The 17,783-nt window shown below is 45.4% G+C and overlaps 1 protein-coding gene across 4 annotated transcripts in view; it reads left to right on the top strand.

Annotated features, from left to right (window-relative positions):
• LOC147611177 (uncharacterized) overlaps positions 1-11,096 on the top strand; it is a 59,114-nt gene extending 48,018 nt beyond the window's left edge. For 2 of the 4 annotated variants that reach the window (XM_086785836.1, XM_086785837.1), the window contains 2 exons: positions 10,318-10,384; positions 10,505-11,096. In XM_086785836.1, the coding sequence (XP_086641962.1) occupies positions 10,318-10,384; positions 10,505-10,846 (409 nt within the window). In that variant the 3' untranslated portion in view covers positions 10,847-11,096. Of the gene's footprint in view, positions 1-10,070; positions 10,385-10,504 lie in introns of all 4 variants that reach the window. The other 2 variants (XR_015263972.1, XM_086785838.1) reach the window with 2 other exon arrangements.
• Positions 11,097-17,783: the final 6,687 nt, after the last annotated feature.

Here is a 17,783-nt window from a genome sequence, read left to right on the forward strand (position 1 = left end):
CATGACCTTGGTTTTCCCAAGGTTCACTGTCAGATCTCTATCCGCACAGAAATCCTGTAATGCATCGAGGTGTCTCTGTAATCCCTCCGGAGAGTCTGAGATTAGAACAATATCATCAGCATATAACAAGATGGGTATCAACACCCCTGCGAGGCATGCCCCTGAGCCTCCCAATCTGTCTACATAATCAGAGACCGCATCAATGTACAGTCCAAAAAGGGTGGGCGATAGCGGGCATCCCTGCTTCACCCCTATCGTGTTGGTCACCATATCGGATAGTCCGCTTGGAGCTCGGACTCTGCCTGTCTCACAGACTCATACAAAGCATATATCCCCCACTGCATATCCTCGGGTACCTCAATGTCATGCAATTTGTGCATAAGCCTAGCACGTGGTACGGTATCGAAGGCTTTGCGGAAGTCCACAAAGCAGTAGTATATCCTTCTCTTTTGTGCCCTGCCCTCTTCAATAAGTGCCCGAAGTGTCAGTATGTGATCTAAGGTAGTAAAACCTCTCTTGAAGCCGGCCTGTCCATGTGCTTGATGACCATGCCTCTCTGCCCAGCGGCTCAGCTCCGACTCCAATATAGAGCCATATAGTTTGGCCAAGTAATGACCAATCATGATCGTCCTGTAGTTGTCTGGTACCATGGGGTCCCCACTCTTAAAGAGTGGTACAATGATATGCTCTGTCCAGCTTGCCAGGAAACCCTCACAAATGGCACGATTAAACACATGTACGATGAGCGGAGCCAAAGTGTCGCGTGCATATGAGAAGTGCTCTCCAACTAGCCCATCATGATCTTGTGCCTTTCCATTCTGTAACCTGTCTATCGCATCTAGCACCATCCGCATAGTAAAAAAAGGTGCTGCTATTAGGCGGTCTAGCTCCCAGTGGAGGGGGGTGGGGGGCTGTCCTAGTTCATCATATAGCTCTCTAGCATAAGTATGCCATGCCTTAGGTGCAGTAATCGGAGTACCAGGCTGTCTCTCCTGAAACATCTTCCATGCCCTCTTGCTGTCCTTCCCCAGGAAGAGTTGGTAGATCTCCTCCTCTAGCTTAGCTAGATAGGCTCGTTTCTTCCTCCGCACAAGGCGCTGAAAGATCATCCTGGCCTGTCTATGCGTGTGAGTCCCAATGGCAATCTCACGCTGTAGCTGTGCTCGTGTCTCACGACACTCATCATCATACCAACTGTTATGTGGGGCAGTGCCACGGGGGTGGGTGGAAGGGATCATAGTGCAGGGAAACGCATATGAGGCGGATGCATGTAGTACACCTGCCAATCCTCTCGTGATCTTGTCCAGAGGGCTATGCGGGTCTAAAGCGAACAAGCCATCAGATACTGCATCTCGGTAAACCCCAACTGTCTCACGTGTAAACTGATATCTTGGGTATCTAGGGGTAGATGAGTGGCTGGCCCATCTCTCGGGGGTCTACCTACTAGTGTGAAACTCAGGTATGCATGATCGGCTGCTATGCCAATGGGCCGATTGGAAATTGTGAAACCCCGCACATCAGGTATCAATGAAGGAGATCCCATCAAGTAGTCCACTGTGCTCGCTCCCCCTTTAGAGTTCCAGTGTGTGAGAGCATCTGATCCTTGCCATCTCGATAAGCCATTGTATATGACCAACGCATGTGCACTCCCTAGTGTGAGAAAATGCCTGCCATAATCTGTAATCTCCCCTCATCCTGTGCTGATCTCTGCAACCCTACGTCCTCTGCCGTGATCTCCCGGTACATAGCCTCTTGAGTATCATACAGCTCTGTGTGCTCTGTGCTTGTACGTGCATTAAAGTCTCCCAATAGTAATATGTCTCCCATGCTGGCAAACCTCATGATATCATCATATAGTGGTGTATAGGGCGACTCTCGTGATGGTGCAAACCTAGAGTGGGCTGGGGGAAAGTAGCATACCGCCACATATAGCTCGCGGAGCCCCCCTTTGCATATTCGGACCCACATGTACCTCGCATTTGCATCTCTATGAACCACATGTATTTTGTCACGAAGCTCCTCCCTGAAAAGTATTGCCACTCCTCCAGATCCTCTGGTACCTCCCACTGTGCGTGGCTGAGGGCAGAAAACTGATACCCATCTATAACCCCGCATGTCAGGAAGCCTCTTGTTTGTGCACTAATGGGTCTCCGTATACATAGCAATATCACTGTGTCTGAAAGTATCCTGCATTTGTTCGAAGGGCTCCGTTGCAATTCCACACCGTGAATCGCAAGGTCTCATAGGCCATGCACCGTCAAGCGGGCCTCCTCTCCGTAATGATGACTCGGCCATCTCTGTATACCGCCCATTTCCCCTCTTTCCTTGCCTCAACCACACACGTCGTGTGTTCCTTCCGGTGTGCTATCTGTGCCGGTGTAAGGTCCTCATCCAAATAAATCTTTTCCCCCTTAAGGGCCATCCTTTTGGAGAGGAAGGCCTTGTTCTTCTCCAAGTCACCAAACCTGATGATCAATATCTTCGTCCTGGTTTCATCTCTGCCTACTCGTGCTGCTCCGGTAATGGGTACATCAGTGGCTCCAATTTTTGTTGCAAGAGCTTTTGCATCCTCTTGGGGATTTCCCTTATCTTCCCACCCAACTACGCATACATGAAAGAAACAAAGAAAGAAAGTATACTAACGACTACAGAAGGCCCCAAGGGTCTATGAGACCATAAGTTATACAATGGTACCATGGATATACTGAGCCATGGAAGAATTCAGCCAATGCGTATACATCCAGATAGCAAATGATTATCATATGATCCCTCCTCAGCCAATACCCATCTCTGGGCAGAAAGAGGGTAAGGCCTCTGCAATGGGAGCATGACATTTTGGTGGAGAACCTCTTGGATCTGTCTTTATGTGGTGGAGGGTCGTGATGCTCTAGCTTAGGCGCGTCTGGCTCATAGAATGAATCGGGCTCTCTCACTAAGAATTCCTCTGGTGTGTGGAGCGAGGGTGGTGGGCTCTGAAGTCAGAGCAGAGGCTATGGTATCGGTGGTGGACGTTGATGTGGATGCGTGTACCACAAAGAAATCTGTGATTGCTCTCTGGGAGGTGTCGTGTCAGGGTAGGCTTGTCTCTTAGCATGCTGCCTCAACACTACATCCGTGTGTTGTCTAAGCTCCATCAAGTACATGCCTAGGCATCTTTGATCCAAGTCACTGTTCCGTCGAGGCCCTTTCTCCGCTTTGTTTATTACGACGGATAGAGCACAGAGCAGACGTCCTACAATGCCAAACGGGAGTGGAGCTTTATGGAGGACCCACATCTAGCGCATGTGAGACTTTGATTATTCCCTATCTAAACCAACCCCGAAGACCCTCCGTGGAGAGTGTTCTGAGCAGATCCCACTCCCTCCATCCTTAGTTACGCGGATCATCTCTTGGAATGTCCACTGAATGGGGGGCACCGCTTCCACCACAAAAGAGGAGTGCTTCTACAGGAGCTTCAGAGAGGCTGTGGAGGAGGCCCAATTGATCTTTTGTTCCCGCAGGAACTTCATCTTTCGGCAGGGCACACCCACAAACGCGGGAAGATTTTACCTGGATGCATCCATAGCTTTTGGTCCCCATCTTTTGGTCTCGAGGGGAACTAAGGAGGGGTATGCATTTCGGGCAGTGAGGAGATGCTTTTGTCAATATTGGATTCATGCATCATTGTTCAAGAGAGGGCACTGTGGATTATTGTTAGAATTGAGGAGGACCTGTTTGGTTTCCTCAACATTTATGCCCATGCCCTCAATAGGGTGGGAAGGCAGACTGAGTTCGGGGCCTAGGTGAGACAGGCTCTTCCCTAGGCTCATTTTTGGTGCATAGGTGGAGATTTTAACATGTTAGAGGACCCTAAGGACATGCAGGGAGGAGGCTTGGATATGATCACTATAAGTGAGTGGGAGGAGCTGGTCCTCTCCCTGAGGGGAGATGATCCTTGGCACTTATCGGAGTTTGGCTGAATGCCAGGAAGCCTTTGCTTCTCCAGATCAAACTGAAGGTTGCAAGGACCGAATCTCTGCCACATTGACAGATTTGATGTGGATGAGTATGCTTGCAGCAGAGGTGGTTTGGTTGGTATTCTTGTAGGCACCACACTGTGAGATCATTGGCTAGTTGTGCTTTTCTTGGAGGATGCTCAGGGTTAGCAGAGTGTCGAATCCATGACAGCCTGGTCCAAGACCTTGAGATCACCATAAAAGTCGAAGAGATTTGGGAGTCCCTCACTCTTAGTCCAGGAGAGGCGGCATCCGCCCTCGACTATGGACTTCGGGAGATTATCACCCTTTTGCAGAGCGCAGCTCAAGACCAACTCACCAGGTTCAAAGACCAGGAGAGGAGTCTCCGCAAGGGCCTAGCCTCCCTCCAAAGCGGCTACAGGACTAGACTGGAGACAGTCCGTGCCACGTGGGTGGAGTCTTAGTTGGAGGCAACCCGCACAGAGATTCGATCGATTGAGGAGAGGAGGGTGGAGTTTCGATACCATGCCAAGGCCTCCTTTTAGGGTCACCTGTGATTTCTTTGAGACAATAGGCCCTCACAATTGTAGAGATGGGGTCCGGAGATTGAGGGGCCTAGCCGGTACCATCGTGACGGAACACCCTCGGAAATCTTCTTTCAGAAGATTCCCTCTTTTTATAGACTTGGCTGAGCCTTATCTTTGGCTAAATTAAAGGCCTAAATCAAAGGAGATAATATCTACCTAAAAGGTGCTGACATCACTGCTTAAGCAAAAAGGCTTAAGAGAGTGTACCCATGTATACACACTTACTCATAAGAGTAGGGCTATATGAGGGTTTATTTAGGAGGAACACATACACACACATAAAGGGCAGACACAAGCAAACTACGAAACCCAACAAACCCCCCTTTGGAGTCAACGAGGTATTATGTGGGTAGCCTTCATATTCATGATGATTTGGGCCCATGACTGACAAAAGATCACAGTTTACCAACACCTGAAGCTTCATGTCAGTCTGATAGGATCGACCACACATGAAATCCCTCAGCTCCCAGAAGTAGCCCTCCCTCACTCTATACAGAGAGTAGTTTGACATCATAGTGGAAACACACAAAGGCTAACAAAGAAATACACATTTTGGGTGCAGAGGATCCATTGTTGACCTGAACAGAAAAACATAGATGAAGGAGAAATTACAAGGCATACTTGTCCTCATCATCGAGGTCAAGTGCATTATGTGTTGCAGATGTGGAAGCTTTTGGAACATCTTCAGGATCTTCATCCTCCTCTCCAACCAGGTTGGCATGGTCCTTTTCCTGTTGCTATGCCATCTTCTTAAAACATTTGTCCTTCATGTGACCAAGCTTTCTACAAAATGTGCATTTTATGGCATTGCCTTTGATCTTGCTCTTCGGAAGAGTGGTTTTAGAGAGGAAAGATTTCTCTAAATCAAGCACAACCACTTCTTCCTGAAGTCTCATGTCTTCGTCGATGAGGATAGCTACCATACTTTCGTATGGCATTTCACGGGACACTCGAAGTGAAGAAACTGTTTCTTTGTACTTCTTGGTTTCTTCCAGGCTAGAGAACAGCACAGCTTTCTTGTTGTCCTCATCAAGATGTGCATTTAATGCACCAAGTTGTTGCAGGAGAGAGCCGATGTTGCTGACATGTTCTTGAAGAGTTTGATGCTCATTCATTTTCAGATTGTAGTACTTTTTCTTGAGAAAAACTTTAGAATTATTAATTTTGTTACCAAATAGATTCTCAAGCTTATCCCATACCTCTTTTGCTGTTTTGTCCAAATCAAGATGATGGATAAGGTTATCTGCAAGTCCAAGGCCGATGTGAGCAAGTGCCTAGTCGTTATGCTTGTTCTAGGACTTTACCGCAGGTGACGATGGTACTTTCATGCTTTTTTTCATTTCCTTTGACAATCCCGCAGACCCCATCTCGCATGAGAAGAAGTCTTATCGTTGTCTGCCACGTAGGGAAATTGTTCTAGAGAACTTCTGCAGAGAAAGAAGCTTTTCCAAAGCTCTGGAAGAATCCATGAGTGCTTAATGGATAGGATGGATTGTACTGCTCTTCTACAACCTTGCTCTGTAGGTGATGGAAAGATAGCTGCAGCTTGTAATAGGTGAAGCATGCACTTACATGATTTGTTTAGAAGGCTTGAAGAAGTCAGCAGGTCATCCTAAAGAACATATACCAGAGCTGGATCTGCAGTGGACTGAAGTAGGTAGAGAAGCAAGTAAACAGTAGCAGAACTGTGTGCTGTAGCAGGTGGGCTGATGTGGCAGCGGTGCAGTGCCAGCACAGAGCAGTACAGTTGCAGATCTGAGACAGCGCAGATCTGTACAGTTGGGAGACTGCGCAAACGTTGCAGGTCGCAGATAGGTAGTCGGACGATGAGGTGTGCGATTGTCAAGAGGCGAAGCTGGCAAAGAAGAAGAAAATAGCGCAAGGCTCCCAAGGGCGAAACCGTCCACCCGAGGGTGAAAAGGTGGGAAGTCTCGGGAAGGCTTGTGGGCACCCAGCACCGTACTTACAATTATATGGGGATATTATGGAGTTCTCACAGCTGGGGGGAAGTCCTCTTGCTCCGGAAATTCAACACTAGGATGGGGAGTCTACAGATCCCACTACTTGATCGGGACGACCCTATCAGACTACAGGAGCTGGACATCACTGACACGGGGCTGCAGAGATCATCACAAGACAGTGAGGAGGTCACGGTGTATGGGAGATATTTCTTACAGCTGGGAGCTGCACATGGTCTTGTTATCTATAACAGGATGTCCCAATGTCCTTCCTCTGACGTCCTCACCACCTTCCCTCACTCAAGAGGTACTAGCACCGTGGACTACCTTATGGGATCTCGGGCTTTGTCACACCTTCTCCCCAGCTTTGTCACACCTTCTCCCCGACTTCTCCATCCCGCCACCCCCCTTTGAAGCTGCCATGCCTACCTCTCTTTCACTCTTACCTGCACACCGCCCGTCCCTCCGCCGCCACCCCCCATCTCACATTACACCGAGGTCCATTTTGATCACGAGCTTGACCTTGTTTACTCCAACCAGATCTACCGCCAACTTCAAGATGTGGAACCTATTGTCCCCCTACCCACCCTCACATCGCGGCTCACCACCATACTCCACACATCTGCCACCACTTCTTTCATCTTCACGCGGCGGTCTACTGCCTTGTGGTTCCATGCCCCCGAACTAATGGTATGATGACAAATGCTGAGCCACATGCTCCCATCTTATGCATGAGGTACGGATTGGGCAAATCACGAAGCGCCAAGTGCAACGGATTTCTCAATGGCTCACCCAACGCAAGAAACAGGAGTTCTACGCTCGGAAAGAGAATGAGTTATACCAACTTTTCTTAGGGCCGAACTGCAGAGACGCTTGGAGGGAACTCCGAGAACTTCGCCCCCCCACACCTATCACATGCCCGGACACATGGCGCTCCTATGCACGCTCCCTCTATCATATCCCCCATCAACCACCTCTACCTCTACCCCCACCGCCACAATCCCGCCTCACCACCTCTACCTTCTTAACAAAGGGCATGGTCCTCAAGGCCATTCGTAGACTATGTAATGGGCGAGCCCAGGATCACAAGGGACTCTCTGCCGAGCACATCTTGCATGCCAATGATACCCTGGCACCCCTACTAGCCTACATGTTCAATAGAGCCCTTTGTGAGGGATTTCCACCCTCTTGGTCCACTAACACCATCAGCCCCATCCTCAAAGCCGGAGATCCACTTGATCCTAATAATTATAGGACGATCATGATTGGCCACACATTCGCCAAAGTCTATGGATCTCAGTTCATTTGCAGAGAAACAGGGATGTAGAGCCTCAAGACACAGGTAGGCTTTCGGAGGAGCTACTCTACCCTTGACCACATCTTTACCCTCCATGCCATCATCGAGGAGGGTAGAGCGTGACATCGGGGGATTTACTGCTGCTTTGTGGATTTCCGCAAAGCTTTTGATACTGTACCCCGAGCTTGCCTCCTACACCGTCTAGAGGAGATAGAAGTCCCATCTGACATGGTTTGGAGCATCATCACCCTCTATGAGTCCGTCACCGAATGAGTGAGAGCCCTAGGAGTACATCGCAGGAGATTTCCAGTACTATTGGGGTAAAACCGGGCTGCCCTCTTATCACCCACTCTTTTTGGCCTCTACATTGATGAGATCTCGGCCTTCATTGACGGATTAGGCGGGGCCGGTCCAGCATTGGCAGGCATATTTATCCCCATACTACTTTATGCAGATGACATCGTTCTCCTCTCAAATTTAGCTGAGGGGCTTTAGAGATAGTTGGATGCCTTACAAGAATTCTGCACTCAGCCGGACCTCTCTGTTAACCTTGGTAAAACCAAGGTAATGGCCTTCAATACTTCCCACCTCTTCACATCCAGATAGAGCTTCACATACAAAGGGGATCCTATGGAGATTGTCTCATCCTGTGTCTACCTTGGTGTCTTTTTCAGTGGCCCATGCTTTATCATGCTTCTTGCAACACATGCTAGAGTGACACAGGGATATGCAACCTTGAGCTTACTTGAGTGGCAGTGCTTCCAAGCACATTTCTGGGAGCCCAGGACAAAGGATTGGCTTTTTGACACCCTCGTCACACCAGCCTTGATGTACGGAGTAGCCTTTTGGGGGCCAGATTTATCCGATGAAGATTGACAGCGAGTTGACGGGCCCTAGGTCGTGATATTCTCCCATATGATCTGCAGCAAACCATCAATCGCACACCAGATTATCCAGGTAGAGTTTGTTGCAGCCCGATGCGTGAGGAAGTGATCTCTGTAGAGGTGCAACTTCGTTGGGAGCTCTGAAGGTGTGATCCATGTGCAATGGGTGTAGAGGATGAGGTCTAACCAGATAACCTGTTGGTGTCCTCATGAGAGAGCCGGAGAAAGGGGGAGTCCAAACTGTACTGAAGGGGTGGTAGGCAGAGCCCGTATACTGAGAACAAAGTGGAAACTAAGGCACGCCATACTCCAGAGTGGCCCTTGAGTGCTAGTTGTCTCAAGGACTCCAAGGCAAGCCTCAGGTACTTGTGGGGATCCATGTGATTGATGCGATGGAGGTATGTGACTGTCTGGAAGAGTGTCAAAGTGGGGACAAGTAGAGCTAATCGCGTCTTCAGAGCTCGGAAGCTCATACAGAGATCTAGAGAGGAGAGGATATGCCAATTATGCCACATAGAGGTAGAGGTAGAGGAGCATTGCATATGCCGCTACCCAGTATACTATGAGATCCGCGGGAGGTTTCACTGTCTGTTTCGTGAGGGACTAGGTCCACTCTCCAGGATCATTGACTTCCCAGACCAGTGTTGCCTAGGGCACTTCTTGCTTGAGCTCCGCAGACACAGGGACACTTTCTTGAGAGAGCTTCGGCCCCATCCACCCTGACTCCCTCCCCAACCAACCATCATCGGTTTCTTCTGGACCTAGGAGGTGGAGGACACCTATACAGTGGACACCTTGGGCTGCTCCGGACCTGCCTCGCCCGAGAGGAGTTACCTCGGATGGGCCCTCTGCATTCTAGCGTGCCCGACGCCCCCGGCCCCCCGGACGTCGGCTACAATCCCCTCATTAGCTCCATATCCAGGACATGCTTCACTATCATCGAGCTACCTTTCCACGTGACGTAGCTGAGGGAGACCTCTCGGCCATACTCATTAGCTCCATGCTTCACATTTTGGAGAGTGGTATACCATCTATTGGGGGCTGATGCTCCTCTCATGTTCCATGTTCTTGGTATTCCATGATGAGTTTCCATGGACAATTTTGTATCACCCCAATGAGATAGCTATGTTTTGTTTCTATTTTATTTTCCATTCCATGGTGAGATGCCATGGACATTATTGTATCACTTTGGTCTCATAGGCCCTTTGGGTCTTTAGTAGCCGCTTAATATATCTTTCTTTCTTTCTTTCTTTCTCTCCCCCCCCATGTGTGCTGTGTGCACAAATTGAACTTTCTTCAACGAGATGTGCAAAAAGTGGGGGGTCAGACTGGTCTGGTTGGCATTGTTAACATGTACTCGGCCTCTCACCTTTGTTGCGTGGCTTCAGGTGTCCCTCCCAGCCCTGGATACAATTGTTTGTGTAAACCCATGGTTGCACCACTGGAGGGGTGCCCTCAAGCGATTGACCATCTGCAACCCTTGCCCACCCACCACTTGCATTTGATATGTCACATCAGGCTTTAGATTTAAAGACTCCCTGAAAAACATGAGTGATGTCCTGCACAGTGACAAGCAAAAAGATCATAAAGAAACGCTGGTCCTCAGGACCTCATGTGCATTCACATCTGCAACAGGATTTGGTCATGTGGTGTCTTTCAGACAGCTGGAAGGTGCAGCCCTTTGCTTGTTGCAATAAGCACGGTATGTTTGTTTTGTTTGTTTAAATTCAAGCTTTTTTTCTTTAAACACATGTGCACACGCGCGCGCACACACCTATCTGCATTCATTATTATAGGTGTTTTGTCTTTTTTTTTCCTGTAGTTTCCAACTGGTTTAGCACTTTTGATCGAGAAAAAAAGCCGCCGAATGGAGATTGCACTCTACTGCTTTGCAAGAGCTGTTGAGAGCTTTGCCATATGTGTTTCTGACTTGGGGTTGCTGCCAAACAAGTTGGTTCAATCGAGAAGACACCTTGATGTCATACTGTTCAGCTTAGCCACAGCTATCATTATGCACTGTTATGCACAAGAAAGGAAAGTGTTCCGTTCCAAGTATTTGCATATTCTTGATTGGATGTTTGGCATCCCATCTAGCGATGGGAAAGACGTCAAGAACCCCCCTCTATTCAATCTCTCTTCTTCTCACCCATTGGGTTCATTGTAAAGATCATCTTATTATGCAGGTGAAAGACAATCCCATATATTTCCATCAGAGTGCATTGCATGGTATTGCTAACCTTTCACATGGATGCAATCTTTCTCTCTCAAGAAGATGATTAAAAATGTGTACGCAAGTAGTACACAGTGAGCACAAAAGTGGCTCATCTTTCGTAGGAGGTTGTGTGAGAATGAGTATGGATGTCATAATTTTGTATTCTTTGCCGAGTATGGTAAAGTTAGTGTCATGAAAGCTATGATGTCACCATGGGTTTAAACTGAAGGCTTTCGTTAATCAATTGTCATAAGAACATGGGTACAAGATAGATAACTAGTGGTTTGCAAGCTCGTGCCTGGAGTGGTTAGCTCATGACCCTCTACTCAAAAGGCTGAGATTTCAAACCCATACCTGCGATGTTGGCCCATGTTTCCACATACCAATAAAAAGAGAGTGAGTTGTTTGAAAAGACAAGATGGATACTAGTGTAATCTTCAAATGCTTACTTGGCAAGGAAACTCCATACTACAGGTAAACAAGAATGACTTCCTTTGACCTTTAATCATGTTGAAAATGCCTAATAAGGAATGACAGGAAGCTTGCACAAACCACTTTGTCAGAATCTTGGGTCCAAGGAATGGCACGGAGTCAAAGATTATGAAAAATAGGAAGCTTGCACAAACCATTTGGTGCAAAGATGGCTCTTTTTTCCACAAACCACTCCACATTCTGTTCTTGCTGCCATTGCACATGCCTCATAGTACCAATCTCTATTGGATCAGCATAACCATTCCATATCCATTCACATCTGCAGTAGGGATTGGTTGTGTATCCTCTTTGAGGCAGTTGGAAGGCGAAATAAGCATGGTAATTTACTTTCCTGTTTTTCCTCCACAAGTCACTCCTTTGATGAAGTAGCCAATATTCCTCCCTCTCAAACACTGCTCACAGCCCAAATGCTAGGAAATCATTGCCTCTCACACACACTGCACAAGCATACAAGAGGAAAGGAGAAAGCCACTAGCTAGTCTTGCACAAGAGCAAATTCACCAATGGAAGGGTCCATTACATTATGATATTTATACGTCTCATGGGTGTTCACACTTAAAAATGTGTCCACCATAGGGGCCTTAGACACTTATGAATGGCTTTCTCATGATACAATGCTTAAAGCTCATTGCTATGGAATTGCGTACAACTCCATATGGGCGGCTTGGTCACTTCTGGATTTGAAGGGCACTGGCACCCCCGGTGTCTCTACTGGATTGGTATTTAGTGATGAGTTAAAATAGAATAGAGTGGAGACATTAGAGTCTCAAGGAGGAGGTTGGCAACACTGAGGTGACCGAAGATGGGCATGCTGCATGATTCCCAAGAAGAAGCAAGTTATCCAATTAATGAAACATTAAAGAGAGATATTCCCACTTACCTTCCATTCCCATAGCTATCTTTTTGGATTAAATTGTTCTATGTATATGTACATATACTAATTGACCTCGTGCTTACTGCTTTGCCAAGTGTTTTATAGGTTGTCCCAAGTAATGTGATAGGCCTCCATTGACCAATATTCTTTTTTTTTGGGATAAAGTGATTAAGACCCTTAGTAAGAGAAAAAGGCATAATCCGTATGTTATAATCCCTTCCATGTTTCTTTAAGGGCCATAGTAGTATCCTCTCCAAAGTCATCCCAAAATGTCATGAAAAAGGTGGGTGAGAGGCCATCATCCCCTAAATACTTACCTTGAGGTAATGCATGGAGTGCTTGCCTAATATGGGGAGAAAGGGGCATCAAGTGAAGTACACATGTCCTTGGTAATCATTTGTTGCAAAGTAGCCCAAACCTTTTGTCGTGCTGTATCCCTCTAGGGTGTATGGGGCTCTTCAATAGGAAAGTGACAATAAAAGATCCGCTTCACCATGGCAAGCTTTGAGTGAAGTGTGCCCTAAGTATCCTACAAATGTCTGTCATTTTTTTCGCTATGAGATGGACCATGAGTAACAAAGAAGTGTTTATTGCATCTATCCCCCATCTGAGTCAGAAATGTCTCTTGGGCATGGTAACTCTTTGCTCCAGGGAGTACTGAAGCTCATTGGCCATTAGTTCCACCCCACGATTGATCTCCTTGTGACCTTGTGGTCAAGTTGATGGTGCAACTTAAGAGTGTATGGAAGAGCAAAGGTGACTCGAGGGCGATGTCAAGATGAGGTCAATACAAATTATGGAACTTGGAAGAACATGATGACTTATGAGGGTGGTGATACGTGATGGAACTTGGAAGAATGTGTTGACTCGTGAGAGTGTGGTGCATGATGTATGGTTGTAAGCCCAAGGTGATGGACTTATTAGGGATATGAAGAATGGATGTATAGGGCTCCCTTTGTTTGGCCATATTTCGAGTTGTTGATAAGAACAAGCTCAATCGGGGACAAGACTAATTCACGCTTGTAGATTATAACCTAATGCAATTAGCTTTTATGGGCATTTGACAACTGTGTGCGGACCTTCGTAATCATAGCATTTTATGAGGGGCCTTTGCATGGGGTTGTTTGTGTCCCTAGCCTTGAGTAAAGCTACATATTTGCAACAAGCTTAGACTCTCCATCTAGCAAGGTATAACGACCCACGTACTTATACTCATAGTGGTAAACTAAGGGTTTGTAACTTGGTTACTCTTATTTTATATATACTTCTATGAGCCAAAGGCCATGGCCAAGTGTGAAGGGCCAATACTAGTACTAGTGTGAATGGGGCCCAAGTATATAAGCCCATGGATCTCTTTCATTACTAACTTTTTGAATATACAATTTACTCTTGGAGCTACACCTTCAAGTTGCCTTGGTATGGTATATCCATGTGTGTATTCTATGTATAGAGTGCAAGGATGTGTGTGCTCCATCATCCCAATTGAGTGCATCCCATAGATCTCTCAATCTTCTTGCATTGGTATCAGAGCTTGACCTTTGATCCATTATACCTCACATGGGTGCTCACCACAACAGCTACTCCTCATAAAGAGTGCCTTACAAAATAGAGCACATATGTCGCCTGTAGAAATAACACAAGGGAGGAGCATTGAGCAAATACTTTCCCAACACCCCCTCTGAATGTCCACCCATAGGTGAACTACCTCTTCGGTCCAACGTCGAGTTGATGAAGATGGTGCTCCAGCAAATCTCTCCCTAGAGCCTTTGTGAAAATGTCTGCACAATTCTTTATCGTCGGGCAGCAGACAAGCTCCACCTCTCCATCCATAATTAGTTCACACACATAATGATACTGTATCTTAATATGCTTTGTACAAGTATGAAACATGAAACACCGGGTTCTTGGCTATAGCCATGCAACTTTGATCATCGCACAACAACAATGTTGCTCCCTTTTGAGAAACACTCGTGTCTCAGATCCTCTTGAACTAGATTGCTTCACACATGAAGCAAGCATGCTCCATTGTACTCGACCACTTTGTACAAGAAAGTGACACTACAGGTTGTTTTGTTGATCCAAGATGTAATTCCAGATCCAATAAGAAAACAATAACCAAAAATAGATTTCTTGCTATCACAATCTCCTACCCAATCCGAGTCACAAAATCTAGTCAAGGAATTTTTCGATTTGTAAGTGATGCCATACCCAATGGTACCTTTGATTTATTTCAACACCCACATCCCTACCTTCCAATGGTTCTCTTGGGGTTGAGTTGAGAACCTACTAAGGACACCAACTACAAAGCTAATGTTAGGTGGTGTGTTCCATAAAAAGATCAAACTCCTCACCAACTACAAAGCACATGTTAGGTCATGTATTGCATAGGAAGATCAAATTCCCCACCAACTTCTTATACTCCTTCATATCCACCAGTGGAGAAGCATCTTCGACAAAAAGCTTCGCATCAACCTCCATGGTTGTAAGCATTGACTTACACTCAGCCATGTCAAATTCCTTTAGAATTTCTCTTGTATACTTTTGGCGAGAAATAAAGATTCCATCTGACTCTTGCTGGACCTGTATTCCTAAATAGAAATACATAAGCCCAAGGTCTTTCATGTCAAAATTTGAACTCAACATCTCTTATGTCTACCTAATCTTCTCTTCATAATTCCCCCCATCATAATGAGGTCGTCCACATATAGGATAATGATCATGTACCTTCTCTACTCAGAGAAAATATACAAATTTGCATCTCATGGGAAATTAGAAATACTTACAAAGAAAGCATCTATCTACTCTAGTACCATGCCAGGCCTATTTTAGCCCACATAATGCAGAGTCTGCACACTTTGTTTTTTGAACCGGGTATCTTAAACCCAGGTGATTGTGCCACATAAACCTCCTCCTTGAGATGGCCATTTATAAAAGTTGACTTCACATCCATCTACAATATCAACCACTTTCCACGAGAGGCCAAGATAAGTATTGTACGAATAGTGGTCAATCGAGTTGTGGGGGCGAATGTGTCTTGAAAGCCAAACCCTTCAACTTGTACAAAGTCCTTCGCCACCACCACGAGCCTTGCCTTGTTATACTTGGCCTTCCAAACCCACTTGGTGCCAATAACGTTCCGTTTTATAGGATGATCCACAAGATTCCAAGTGTAGTTTCTCAAAATTGAGTCAAACTTTGACTCCATAGCTCCCCTCTAGGTTAAATTTGCTAATGCTTCCTCTAAACTGACTAGCTCATGCAATTTTATTATCTTAGCCATCAAGGCCATAATGACAATGGAGCAGAGACTCTCTTTTTCTCCTCTATTCTCTTGGATTTGCAAACCGATGTGGCTCTTGGATTTGCAAATAACTCTAGCTCTCCTATGATTGCCAGTGGAGCATTCTCATCTAAGAGTCACTTACTCATTTAGGATATGGCTCCTTATGAGGTGTTGCATGTTTCTCTTCTTTATCATCTAATGAATCCATTGGTGGTTGTGTTTGTTGGGCTACTTCTTCATTGAAGAATAGTTTGGAGGGAGTCCTCTCCTCCACTTGATGAGGTTGTTCCTCAAACACCATATCACAACCTGATAATTATCTTCTTTACCTCAAGTTCATATAGTTGATGACTCTTTGAATCCATACTGTACCCCAAGAAGATACACTTTGTGCTCTTGGAATTCCAATTGGTTATGGAGGAGTCTAGATCTTGCACAAAATAGTCATAAGCAAATGTCCTGAAATATGCAACTGAGGGTTTCTTACATGAATAGTCTTCACCTCGGCCCAAAAAAAATGGAACCCTTTGCCGTTGAGCATACTCCACACTATCTCCACCATTGTGTGATTTTCTCTGCAATATCATTCTATTGTGGAGTATGAGCAACTATCAAATCTATCTTGATCTCGTGCTCCTTGCAGTAGGCATTGAGCTCACTTGATGTGAATTCTCCTCCTTGAGCTGTTCGAAACTTCTTTAACCTCTTTCCTGTCTTATTCTCTTACCAAGTTATGCCATACTTTGAACTTTCCAAAAGCTTTGGCTTTATCCCAAAGAAAATACACCCACATCTTCCTACTAAAGTCATCGATCAATATGAAGTAGGAAGAACTAATGCAGTGGTTAAAATCTTTGGCTTTATCCCAAAGAAAATACACCCACATCTTTCTACTAAAGTCATCGAGATCAGTAAGAAGTAGGAAGAACTAATGCAGTGGTTAGCATTTTACCATAGAGATTTGCATATACAAGCTCGAGAGGCACGATTCTTGCTTTCCTATGAAAATGCATGTCGATGCTCCTTGCCCATCATACAAGCTTCACACTTATTTGACATCTCTGAAAATGCTGGTAGATGTGCCACAAGCCTGGACCTTGTATCTCTTTTAAGACTATAAAGATCAAGGTACCCAAATCTCTCATGTCATAGCTTTCTTAACCCCACATAGGCTTGGGCCATAAAAGCCAACAGCTCAGATAAGTTGTTGCATCGGATTCCTTATTGAAGAGAACCTTCAAGTCACGGTCACAACTATGACCATTAAAAACAGATTCCTCTTCATGTGTCTGGAACATAAAGAACATCGAACAACTTTTTAGTATCACCATTTCAAGAAACAAAAGAAATGATGGAGTACTCACTAGACTCCACAAGGACCATGGGGACAGGGGCCACATTCTAGCTGTGTTCTTGTCCTAAGTGATCTTATGGGATTGTAGGAAGTCTTGTGGGTCTTATGATCTCATTAGATCTCTAACAAGATTTTTTTAAATACATGAATCATATGAGCTCTTAGTTCTCAACTTAGGTTCTGGTGGGTCTTAGGTAATCTTATCTTTGATCATCTCAAAACCTTATAAGCACCTAGGACTAAGGTATGACCTTATTCTCAAAGTCATCATAGGTCTTAGATCACAACCATCTCTAGTCATCTCACATTGAGTAGATTTGTAGTCATCTCTAGTGACCTTAGCTTTGTTCATCTCAAGATCTTATAAGCACCAAGACCAATCTAAGTTTTATGAGCTCTTGTCAACCATTATGTGATCCTAATAAGTCTTATGGGTCTTATGATGTCATTTGATTTCTAACAAGATTTTTAAAATTTTATGAGCTCTTACATGAATTATGAGATCTCTTAAGATGATCTTATCAACTCAAGATGCGATATAATATCTACCATTGAGGGTCACTTCAAGTGACCTTGACAACTCTTTCAAAATCTTTCTCTAAGGTTAGTCTAGCCAATATTGCATTCACATGAACCTGCATATTAACAATTTTTGGTCTTGGACACCTTTTCCAAGCTAGAAAGGAGCATGAAATCTTCCCCTTTTTGATTTTTTTCCAAAAGCAAGATCTAGCATACTTTCAATGGGACTTTCTAAAATCCGTCAAAGAGGTAAAGAAGTGTATACATGCAAGCAAAATCATGTTTATGAGTACCACCTCATCATGGAGTAAGAAGCACAAAGATAAGTGTATGTTATGCTTATATGGGCATAAAGCAACTCTTG

The sequence above is a fragment of the Cibotium barometz genome, chromosome 48 (genome assembly GCF_041138505.1).
Source record: "Cibotium barometz isolate CiBa-2024 chromosome 48, ASM4113850v1, whole genome shotgun sequence".
Lineage (NCBI taxonomy): Eukaryota > Viridiplantae > Streptophyta > Polypodiopsida > Cyatheales > Cibotiaceae > Cibotium > Cibotium barometz.